The 12,402-nt window shown below is 42.2% G+C and overlaps 1 protein-coding gene across 1 annotated transcript; it reads right to left on the bottom strand.

Annotated features, from left to right (window-relative positions):
• Positions 1–339: 339 nt before the first annotated feature.
• LOC103360183 (zinc finger protein 43) lies at positions 340–12,402 on the bottom strand. Its single transcript, XM_008285859.1, has 2 exons — positions 12,301–12,402; positions 340–2,768 (listed from the first exon to the last, which is right to left on the bottom strand). The coding sequence occupies exon 2, from the start codon at positions 2,611–2,613 to the stop codon at positions 688–690; it is 1,926 nt and encodes a 641-aa protein (XP_008284081.1). The 5' UTR covers positions 2,614–2,768; positions 12,301–12,402; the 3' UTR covers positions 340–687.

The raw sequence follows: 12,402 nt of genomic DNA, 5'->3' as shown, positions 1-12,402 counted from the left end.
TATTATTTGGGTATGTTGTTGTAATGAGCCAATTGCAGTATGATAAAGATGTCAATGAATGCAAAATGAGGGTTTATGAAACCAGAATGCTCTACTGAGAAGCCACAATATTAAAAGATAAAACTGGTTTTCAGTAGGACCATGAAAGTTGGAGAGTGGGGCAGACAGTCAACTAAAAGCTGTGGGCTAACAACATGCTGCCAACATACTCCCACATTTTCCCTCAGTTTCTATGTTGTTGTCAAGTATAATCGAAATTATAAACCTAAACTACACGTCAAAGGAACAAAAATACACACCTAGAGCCAAAAAGGGAGTCAAAGCAAAACTAATAGGACATACAGTCATTTGTATAACTTTAATGGCACAGTCATCTTACTGGCTGACGACGCTATCTTTTCAAAATCAAGATATATGCACAAGACTGATTAAAAGTACTCTCAAAAATCACATAAGTCTAAGTAAAACAGGATGAAAAATGCAGCAACATGATTTACAGAAACAGCATTACATGAACAGTAGCCGTTAAAAATACAATGAAAAGCAACATAATTTACCCTACCTAGTTAACTGGTGGGACTCTCAAGTTAGCTGCACCCACATCATGTGGTAGAACACTGGGTTTAAATGTGCATTTTACTCTTAACAGAGTTGTGTTGGTTTAATAATTGTTCGTTTGTCATTTGTTTAATTGTTTTCTGAGCCATGAGAAGTCTGGTGCCGAAGAAACGTCTCCAAGCACGAAAACGTCTCAGTGCACTCAGTGCATTCATAAAGAACCTCTGAGGAACTTCTTTTATCATTTTGAGTTTGGTCCATATAGTCATCCTCAATATCCTCTGCATTGTCCTTTTCTAGGGCAGGGTCCCCACTCGCATCAGTGCCATGAGATGTTTGGCCAACATCATCTCCTTGTCCAGTGGTTGGGTGATTTTGAAGAGGAAGCTCAAGGGACGAGGAACTCCTTAACTGAGTTGGACTCTGAGGACACTTGTTGGGTTCCTTTTTGTGATAGCGCAAGTGTCTTTGGTACACACATAACAACCCAAATCTCTTCCCGCACTCCTGACACTTGTAGTTAACTCGGCCTGCTTTTCCTGATTGCTTCTCTGTTGCTTGCTGCTCTGATGACATTATTTGCTCATTGTCAGAGGAGCTTTTGGTGTTCTCTTCAGCAAGACTTGTGATTTTCTCGTCATCAAGAGATCTAGGGAGAGGTCCATTTGAAGATGCATATAAGTGTTTCAGACCTGGTTTCTTATCCAATTCAGCTTTGTGGTACATGACTACATGCCTTCTCAAGTCACAGCGCTGAGGAAAATGTCGACCACAAAACACACAGGTGTGCATTGTGCCTTTATGGTATCTCATGTGCCGAGACAAACTACTAGAATGATTGAAGACACGATGGCAGTGTTTGCAGGGATGTAGCTTTCCATTTGGATTACCCCCTCTTTTACGCTTGCCTTTTGGTGGCACCCTTCGCTTAAAAGTTTTTTCGGACTCTTGATTCAGCTGATCTATTTCCTCCTGAGTTTGATGTGTTAGATGATGCTCCTTCAGAGCTGCCAACTTTTGAAAACGATCCCCACATAGGCCACATCTGTATGGTGTGAAAGTGTATTCAGCATCAATCTCATTGCCATTATCCCTAAAGATTTTACTGTCCCCGTTCTTAATATCAGCAGATGTGCCATTGCTGTGGCAATTTTCAAGCTGTGTGTCCTCTAAGTTCTTAGAATTCACTTCAATTTCCATTTCAGATGCAATGAAAGCATCGGGCTCTTTCCCCTTGCAATGATACAGTGAATGTGTCTGGAAATCTGACATCCAGAAAAAATTTAATTTGCACTTCCTACAAGGATATGTTTTCTCTGACTTTTTTTCCTGCTTATTTTCAGATTTACCCAAAGCTGTAGTCTTGGTAGAGGGGTGATTTTCTTTTTGATGAGCATTCAGTGCATCTACTTTCAGGAATCGCTTACCACATTGAACACAGCAGTGAAACCTTTCATTGACGTGGTCTTGGAGGTGTTTCTTAAGGTTCTGTCTATCCTCAAAGATCTTACAGCACAAAGTACACTTGTAACCTCGCTCCGTGTTTCGATACTGCTGATGACGATGTAAACTCTGCAGACTGTTGAAGGATCTGTTGCATATTTCACAACGGTAATGGCCCTGACGAGACTTGTCCATGTTTGAGTCAGATGGCCTTGGCCTGAACACATCTCTGTAAGGAGCAGGCTGCGGCTTTGGAGGTGGAGACGCTGGTTTGATTGGAGATGGGAAATGTGACGGCAACACTCCAGGAGATACTGGTTTCATGGAAGAATGTGACTGTGCAAAACCGTTCACAACTGTCAGTGTGCCATTTTCTTGTAACACATATTCTCGAGGGATTTCAAATCCATTGGATGAGCCATCGAAGGAAAACAACTCCAAAGGTCCGTGAATGGCCATGTGGGCCAACACATTAGAGTACTGACTGAACCCATCGCCACACTCAGTGCAGATGAAGGTGCATGACTCTCCACCCAACTGTGCTGAAGCAACACTGTTCACTGATCTCTGCTTTTCCATGATGAAATGATTTTGTCCGTGTGCTGATGGCATCACTTTTCAGCCTGCAAGTACATGTAAAGCTTTATCCAGACACCGACAGCATTGGTCTCCAAGTGGCAATCAGAATCTTCATTAAACACTCTGGCCTTCAAAAGACATCCTTTGCTCTGTGTTTGTCCCTCTGGTTTTCCATCTTGTGTTAGCACCTGGAAGGATAGGAAAAGAAGGAATTATCATCAAACAACTGACCCCCAAGTTTGTTATATTAGGAAAAGCATTTGCCAGTGCACCTTTGATCAATCAGTCCCTTCAGTTACCTATTAAAAAGCTGATGACTGTTTAAAGCAGATTCTACACATTTAGGGTTTGCTACATCAGTCACGCCACTGGTCCTTAAAGCTTTTGTTGGCTCATGGCACCTTTCCATCAAACAGGGAGACATGAATCTGATAATCCAAACTGCCACTGGCGCCGGTACAGACTTTTTAAAAGCAGATCAGGTATTGGCCATGATGTAACAGATCCACTGCTCATTATTTTTCTTTTCAAAATTAAATGTTTCCACACTTAATTGTATTTCCCCCATCACCAAAGCCACTGACTCAACATGTAATGCAGTTCTTGGTTTTATGTTACCTTACATCAAAATTAGTCAAATTAATGCATGTCTGGGATAATCAAGACACTAAACGTTCACTCTCGCTGTCTCCTGAAGGGGCTGCTGCGTCCATGCGCAATGCCATCACGTTGAACATGGCGAACCACTCTTCAGGTCCTGGTAGGTCTTCAGGGACACAAAGACACACACGATGGTGTGACGATGGTGAAGCTGCAGATGCTGTCCAGAGCTAGCTGTCTGTCTGTCTACCTGGAATAATGTTGTCCCCTCCAGCTGTATGTCCGTCTGGGATGTTATCATGGAGCCACGTTTCTGTAAAAGCAAACACACAGCAGTCTTTCTACTCTCTGCGGGTTTCTCTCAGCAAACGTAGCTCGTCCAGCTTGTTGTTGAGGGAGCGCACATTGGAGAGCAGGAGGAGGGTCCTGCTCGTCTGGAGGGGTTAGCCTTTGGGTTAGCCTTTAGCCTAGCATGGATCCCGGTTCTCTTCCTCCACCTTTGTTCATGTTTGTACCATTTGCGCTTCCTTCTCTCTCAGGTCACTACTGGCGTAGTCTCCGATCGGACTCTATGCACACTGTCATCACCATGGCAACAAAAGATGTTGTGGAGGTAATCCTCCTTCTTCATTATTATTATTCTTTACAATTCCTTATTGTTTATTGCCGTGGTGATGGCGGCATGCACAGATGCAGCGGCCACTTCAGGAGACAACGAAAGTGAGCGTTTTGAGTGTCTTGTCTATCCCAGATGTTCATTCCACAAAACTTGCGGCCAGGAGACTTCGCTGGGCGTCAGGACAGTGAACGGCGTTGGAATTGCAGCGATCGGTTGTGATGTGGACATACTACACCAACATGGAGTCCGATTGGGGACTACGCCGGCAGTTACCTGAGAGAGAAGGAAGCGCAAATGGTACAAACATAAACAAAGGAGGAGGAAGGGCCGGGATCCATGCTGGCTAATGGCTAACCCCTCCAGACCAGCAGGACCATCGCTTCTGCTCTCCAATGTCTGCTCTCTCGACAACAAGCTGGACGAGCTACGTTTGCTGGGAGAAACTCATAGAGAGTGGAGGGACTGCTGTGTGTTTGCTTTAACAGAAACGTGGCTGCATGACAACATCCCAGACAGACATACAGCTGGAGGAGATGACATCGTTTCAGGCGGACAGACAGACAGCTAGCTCTGGGCAGCATCTGCGACTTCACCATTGTCACACCATCGTGTGTGTCTTCGTGTCCCTGAAGACCTACCAGGACCTGAAGAGTGGTTCGCCATGTTCAACGAATGGCAGTGCACATGGACGCAGCGCCCACTTCAGGAGGCAGCGACAGCAAATGTTATTGTCTTATCCCAGAAGCGCATTCCACAAAACTTGCTGGTTGAATAATCCTGAAGAAACGCCCTCATCTTGCCTGTACTGCTGTATGTGTACAGCAAAATGACAATAAACTTGATCTGATTTGATTTTTGATTCTGTTTATTTTGTGTAAAGCACCAGTTCCACTGGCAGCAAAACAGCCCCAGAGCATAATACCACCACCATGCTTGGCGGTACGTATGGTCTCCTTGGGGTTAAAGGCCTCGGCTTCTCTCCTCAAAAAATATTTCTGCTCATCGTGACCAAATAGCTCAATTTTTGTTTCATCTGACCACAGAACTGTCCTCCAGAAGACCTTTTCTTTGTCCATGTGATCAGCAGCAAACTTTAGTCAAGCTTTAAGGTGCCGCTTCAAGAGGAAGGCCTTCCCTCCTGCGTGGCAGCCTTACAGCCCATAGCAATGTAAAGCACACTAGACTTTGGACAATGACACTTGTATTCCAGCAGCTTCTCATTCATTATAGACCTGCTTTGTGGGTGACTTTTGACCATCCTGACAAACTGTCTCTTAGCAGCAGGTAATAGCTTGTGTGTTCTTCCTGACTGTGGTAATGACCTAACTGTGCCACGCACTTTATACTTACAAACAATAGTTTGCACAGAAGACATTTGTTACAACATATCCATGGTACACAATTAAGAGTTGGAAGGGTAATTGAAAGCTCAAGACTGCCCTGATATGCATGGTCTTTACAGGTGTATGTGAACTTTTGTTCCCAAGTGTATACAACTTTGGCCTACACTGATGACTTTCATTTGGAACCGTCTACTCCCAAAGTATAGAAGCCTTCTGCAGTGACTAGGTTCATCAGTATGAATGAGACAGCATCCAGGCAAAAGGCTTCAGTGAACAGATTGTGCCTGCAGACTCCCAACTACTGGTGTACGTCTGTCCTGCCTGCTCAAAACTTGATCCAGGTTTTGTTCCTGCTCCCCCACCTTTTCTCTGACAGCAAACAGCCACATATCTGTGCACACGCACACTCACAGAGGGGTGAGTCAGCAGTCAAGGACAGAATGTACAAAAATCTGAATCTGGGGATAGCCTGGAGCTTGACCAACCTCCTCACAATTATGCAGCTTAACAGTCAGCAAAGAGAAAGAACGTTATTTTCAAAACATTGTTTCACAGAATTACAACGCCCAGCTGATGTAGCACTGATCTTCTAAACAGGTTTTTCATTGTGTCAGGACTACCAGCACTGTCAACCAGCCTTACAGGGCCATTCCGTCTTCAATAGGATCAGGAAGGAAACTATATTGTAGAATTTCTGACATTTCTGTAAGCCAGAAAATTTCCACACACACACAAAAAAAAAAAAAATCAGGAAAAAAAAAGTCAAGAGTGAACTGGTTACATGAGTAGCTGCAGGCAACACTGCAGCTACTGCACTGCAGTAACTAAACCAGCACACTTCTAACTTTACATCAAGGTAACAAGTTTCATTTTACCTTGCAGGCTTATCTAGTGCTTGCGAGTTATGAATGGTTGTCTAGGTCTGAAAAACTACCCCCAACCCCTAATGCAAAAGGGCTAATTCTGACTCCTAGAGCCACACTGTCCAATGTAAAACAAGTTGTTAAACTCCTCCTAAACTATCCAGGCATAAAAGCTCCAATTTATGACTGAGTACTCAACTGTCCTTGAAGCACATTAACAGTGAATGTGACTGAGAGAGGCACTCAGTGTGATCATCTTAAACATGCCCAAGTCTTTCACACCACATCCAGAACAATGTAGTCCTTTAACCTTTGGGTCAGCCTCGAAGGGTCGAACCTTGCTTTATAACCAAAACCAGGGTGGACAGCCTCTCTGCCTTCAGCAAAGAGACCTGGGATTAATCTTTAGAGGCACAACACTTGTGGTGTAGTGACCCAACATTGCATTTCAGGGTTTAGCCTTCAGCTGGCACCAAAACACACCACAAGTCAAAACACAGTGGTCCAACAACATAATTGTTTTTTTAGTGTGGCCAGAATTTTGATCACAACTCTGTGACTGATCGTCTCGAACTACAAGTAACACGATACAGACACTATAAATGAGACTGAACTACAATACTTATGAATTATATACGAATGGAGCTGGGCTAAGTAATGTACTTAAATACAGCTAATGTTGAGTAGAAAAGAGCTGAATTGTACAGATGTTTCCCAGAATGTCCAACTCAATGACGACTGAACGTGCAACATCTAATGTTTGGAACAGCTGGAGGCAGTGCAAACATTAAGCCGTTTATTACTGTAGGAACTTGAGGGTCGTTTTGGGCTGGCTATGAACCTTTGTGCATGTTCTGGCTGCAACGACCACCACTGCGGAACCCATTTCTGGCCTATTTTCCGTGGAGTAAAAAGTCCCTCCTCTGGTGCTTCTAGGTCCTTCTGAGTGGTCCGGAGAAAACTGCAGTGCATAACTTGACACTGATTAGTTAAAATCAGAGAGAACAACAAGAAGTACCATTTTCTGCTGTCTTGATGCCCTCCTCAAGCCACAATCCTCTCTAACATCGTCATCAACAATGTCAAATTCACCAAACCCTCCAGTGCTCCATTTCCTATGTGATCACAAAACTTTTGTCCAGCAGCGACTATTTCTCATTGTTTCAGCACACACTAAACTCACATCGAAGCTTTTGGATCCTACGGCACAAGAAAACAGATAGGCTGAAAGAACCAAATAGGTAGACACTCCTGTGAACAAAACCAGTGGAAAGCCAGATATTGTAAACACAACTTGCAAACCATTTCTCATTTGGACATCTAGCAGTTGCAGACTTTAACTGTGAGACAAAACTCTCTTTTCAACCCAGTAAAGCAGGTAATAAGTGTATTCAGACTGATCATTATGAGCGACCCTTTTAACCCTGAAATATTCACACTTCTCCTTGGCTCAAAAAAGGCCTTTGGTGGGTGATTACACATGACTGTATGCTCGATCAAACCACATACAGTAAAGGCAATGATTCTGTGTTATTTTATCTGATAGAAATGTATGCATTTTTCTGTTATTTTTGACCATCAGAAAAACAAAAATGCCTATTAAGCCCCAACAAAAGCAGTGAGAAAGATTTTTATTCTGACATATATATTCTTAATTCTTGTCATTTTGGCGCTGGTGATTTTACTTTGGCACTGGCTAAAACCTCTTTTACCCCGTTTCCACCAAACCGGTTCCAGTGCTAGTTCCGTGCAAGTGCCTGACTTAGCACCAGTTCTTTGTGTCTCCACCGCCTGAGCACCGGCTCCAGGCTCTTAAAACTGGTTCTGAGTAAGCATCAACTCTTTGCTTGGCCAGAGCTAAGCACTGAGTACGCCAGGAGCTGGGTACGCGGTTATCGTGACCACCGAGACTGATGAATGAATGGGACACACAAGCGGTGATTTGTGTCGTTTTTCGCCAGGACGTCTCTGGTCTGATCACAGATGTACTGGAATGAGTCCCGGGACAAACAGAAGTTTTGCACAAACTGTTGCACCCTGAAAGCCGGTACAATTGTGTCCCACCAGTAGCACCACAGTATTGGAAACCAGTACGTTTATAACTTTGGTGTACTGCAGCATTTACACTCAGAAGTGCAGTCTTCTCGTGAAAAATGGAGTGCACCTACATGCGCTGTTTATTCCGCTTATAGAAAAGACCACATGAGAAAAAAACAACTCTGTATCATCTTGGACATTAGAACGCCCGAGTTCACTCTTTTTAAAGTCAGTTTTTCTCACACACCGGTCTGAGCACTGCAGCCACCAACAGCAGCTATCGCAGCCTGCAGCGTGGGGCATTCGGGGAACATCAGTAAATTGTAGAGTCTATTGATAAGAAAATGTTCAGCAAGTTTTGCCTGTGACAAGGTGAGAAGTGCGAACACATTATAAAGTTGGTCACACAGATAAAAAAAAAAGGTTAGTCTGGAGTCCTGTGCGGACTTCTGTGTGGCGCAAGCGTTGTTCCATAAACGGCTACGCTTGCAGTGACATTTGACGTGGCCCTAACTTGGCTCCTTGCCGATGGAAAAGCAACCGGTTCTTAGATTTGAACCAACTAAGCACTGGCCCTAGCACCAGCATGGCACTAGCACCTGGTGCTTCTTGGAAAAGGGGGTATCTGGGGGCTGCAAAATTTTATCTTTACGCAGGAAAAGCCCAGACGTTATGAAATCATCATCTGATGTGCTACATGCAACATAAATCTGTCTACAGAAAAAACAATTTTTGCTAGTCTAGACTTAAGTTCTCAGTACTGCTGTTTTCTGTGTACTTTAAACTTAATTTAGCAAATTTAAACTTTATTCTTAGAAAATTTCACTTAGGAAACTACCTATCAAAAGTAATTTCTCGTTTATATTGCTCAAGTTCAGTGAACAACCTTAAATGGTACAAAAGTGCGCTGGAAACAGCCTAAGGTAATAATATTAACAAAAACAAGTGTTTAGGTCACAAACAGGCCTTTTCAGCGATTAAGAAATTGCCTAACTTACAGATTTCCTCCAGCAATGGAAGTATTTGAATTAATCTTTAAAAGTTGGAATAACATGCAGAACAAACTTAAGCTTAACTAATTTTCATTCTTAAGGAAATTTAGGTTTTTATCCCATTTTACCTCCTGCTGTTCCGACTTCAGTCATTGTAAATGCATAAATTATTCATAGCATTACATTATTTTTGCTGTTTTTAGCTTTTCAGTGTTTTTGTTATTTCTATACAGGTTTCTCATTGGTGCTTCTGCATCTTTTTTTTTTTCCTGCTCAGGTATATTACATACGAGGCATTCATTCTTTATCTCCATACATATTGCCATAACAATAGTGAAAAAAACGGCAAGTAACAAAGGAACCCCAGAGTGGTTAGTCAATGATTTATCCAACAGCAAGATAATGACTCAAAACATTAGAAAAAACAGATGGTAGGCTTTGAGTGTCTGAAGATGAGCACAGTCTCCAGGCTTAAACTCATTGAGCTGGTTTAGGATGGACTGGACAGATGGGTGAAAGCAAAGCAAACTACAAGTGCAATACATCTGTGGGAACTTCTGCAACACTGATGGCAAATGGTTACTTTCTATTGTAGAAAGAATGCCATGCATATGTGTTTGGCTGCTGAAAGGGTCATGTAGATGTCAAGGGTCATGAGATATGCATTATGAAATGAAACCTAATGACTTGCGTAACTATCTGGAAAGAATGAATTATTCTGGGTGATTGGTATGGTTTTGTAGGGGAGTGCATCTAAATTCAAAATGGAAAACAAACAAAAACATTTTAAAAGCTGAATGATTACTTTATGAAGACGGCCTTTGTAAGTGTTACCCTGTTTGGAACCTTCATCACATTGTGTCACACTGGCAAAGGCATCAGAAATACAATTTTTTTCTTTAAAAGGAATTCAGATCTGGCTTTGGACTTGTCATATAGACCTTTGTGGTTCTGTTTAACATGGTCTAACACAGTGGTCTTCAACCTTTTTTGCACCACGGACCGTTTTAAACAAGGAATTTTTCTATAGACCGGTCACATAACAAAAAATAATTGTTTTTTCTTTTCCTATTAAAAAGTTTCATAAATAAATAAAAATATTTTTGAATGCTTAACATTTGTTTACTTTTTCTTCTGTCTCAGTATCAAATCTCTCCCACTTTCCAAAGCAGCTCTCCTGAGACGTTTGTTTTTGACTGACGGCTTCGTTTAGCGGCCGAGCATAAAAACTGACAGTCAAGTGCTGGAAACGAGCACAAACAGAATTGACGAGAAGACGCGCTTGTCATTTTTCAAAAATTAAACACCCTGCAGACTCTGCCGGAAATAAAAATAAACCAATAAAACGTTTTTTATTCTTTATGTGTGGCCCGGTACCAAATGACCCATGGCCCGGTACCGGTCCGCAGCCCGATGGTTGGGGAGCACCGGTCTAACAAACCAGCGTGTTGCTTTATGTCGTGGCAACAATTTCAAGACACTGCTACACTGCTGACAGAGTACCTGTTTGTGGTCGACACCGTTCTTTCTATACCACTAACTATAATCAACATTGAGATTGAGGTTATTTATGACAACTTTTATTGAAGTTACAGGCAAAATATTTTTGATAAATACAGCACTGCTTTCACCCCCAAGTTGCACTATAAATCTTTGCAATAAAATTAAATGTAAACTTACTTTTCACTTTGAAATACATTTCTGAACAAGTAATTTAATTTTACATGAGAACACTTTTCAAAGACTTATCATTGCTGCCAACAGGACTCTATACAAAAATATTTTCTCTAGACCAGGGGTGGGCAATCCTGGTCCTCAAGGGCCACAATCCTGCATGTTTTAGATGCTTCCCTCTTCCAACACACCTGATTCAAATGATCAGGACCGTTATCAGGCTTCTGCAGAGCTTGATGATGAGCTGATCATTTGAGTCAGGTGTGTTGGAAGAAGGAAACATCTAAAACATGCAGGATTGTGGCCCTCGAGGACCAGGATTGCCCACCCCTGGTCTAGACTAACAAGTACTTTCGTGCATAATCATACTTTCTTCATGCAGACCATTTTTAGCTGTTTCAGAACTGTACTACTAAAAATGCAGATCTTCATTATGAATGTCAATTTTAAATTCACTATAACCCTATGAACTGCACAACCTGCCCACAGGTTTGAAAGGTATGTCATCTTTGACAAATGCTTCTTAGAGCCAGACATTGTTAAACAGAGAGCATTAATGGATAATCAACTTTTCAATAGTCTTTGAAGTACGCAACTGTGACAAGCAGTTCTGTTGGGAAACAAATCTAAGCTTCAAATTGTTGATAAACTGTTTGCTCTAACTAGCTTCTATCAAACACACACACGGATGCAATGAAAAAAAAAAAAACAAATAACCCCCCAAAAAACTGAAGCCATTAGTGAGTCAGTTGACCAACAACAAAAAGTCAGAGTTTTCAGCTGAACTGCAGACTGTGTTTACAATGAGCATATAGCAAGCCAGTATGGAAACAAAGTGAAAATGAAAATAGTAAGTAGTTTATGTAAAGTAATCACCTTTCCCCACAGATGTTAGCTACACCTAGAAACAATGCTTCAACTCTCTTTACAACTGTGCACAACAGACACGTTTGAGTTCTCTGGATTTCTAGCCACGGTTGTGCAGATTTCATGGAGGTGCAAGACTTTATTTTGCATTGAAATATTACCCCACAGTGGGTAAAAATATGAGCCAAAAAACGCCTACCAGCTGCTCGACAGCTTCAGAGGGTTGATGCAGTCAAGCCATGCACTGTTGATTGCACTGAGAAAGAAAAGCGCATTTCCGTTTTGGGGGGCAATAAGCTTCATCAAACTAAAACAGCAGCAAATGTCTAATGTATTCTGAAGCTTTATTCAGTCTACAAAAAGCTTTGACAGCTTTGACAGGATTTCCACGGATGTTGCTCACGGCCATCATGTATAAACACTGCACTCTCCCTCAGCAGACACACTGTATATTGTAGTTAAGAAGCTAATACTCTTCAGGTTCATGTCAAATCGAAAACAACACACTCTGGTGACGGGCAAGTTAAAGATAAAGCTACAGACAAGTGCAAATTAGCTCACAAACACTTCATTACGAAGCTGAGCGCTACTATTGTGGTCACTGTAGCTAACGCTAGCTGCTGCTAGCTAACGCTGCACAGCTAAGGTAGAAACACGCTATTATTTTTTACAAGCACAAGCATGTAGCATAGTTTGCTCGAAAAGTAAACTTAGTCATGACTTACCATAAATTATAGTGCATTGCCAAACACAGTAAATCTCCTGCGCGGCGCACTGAGTGCTGTGAGGCCGATAAACGTTTACTGCTGGAGGCCAGGCGCCTCTTC

Source organism: Stegastes partitus, unplaced genomic scaffold (assembly GCF_000690725.1).
Source record: "Stegastes partitus isolate 25-593 unplaced genomic scaffold, Stegastes_partitus-1.0.2 Scaffold420, whole genome shotgun sequence".
In the NCBI taxonomy this organism is placed as follows: Eukaryota; Metazoa; Chordata; class Actinopteri; family Pomacentridae; genus Stegastes; species Stegastes partitus.
The sequence above is the reverse complement of the archived record's forward strand: the minus strand, read 5'-3'. Positions and strand labels throughout refer to the sequence as shown.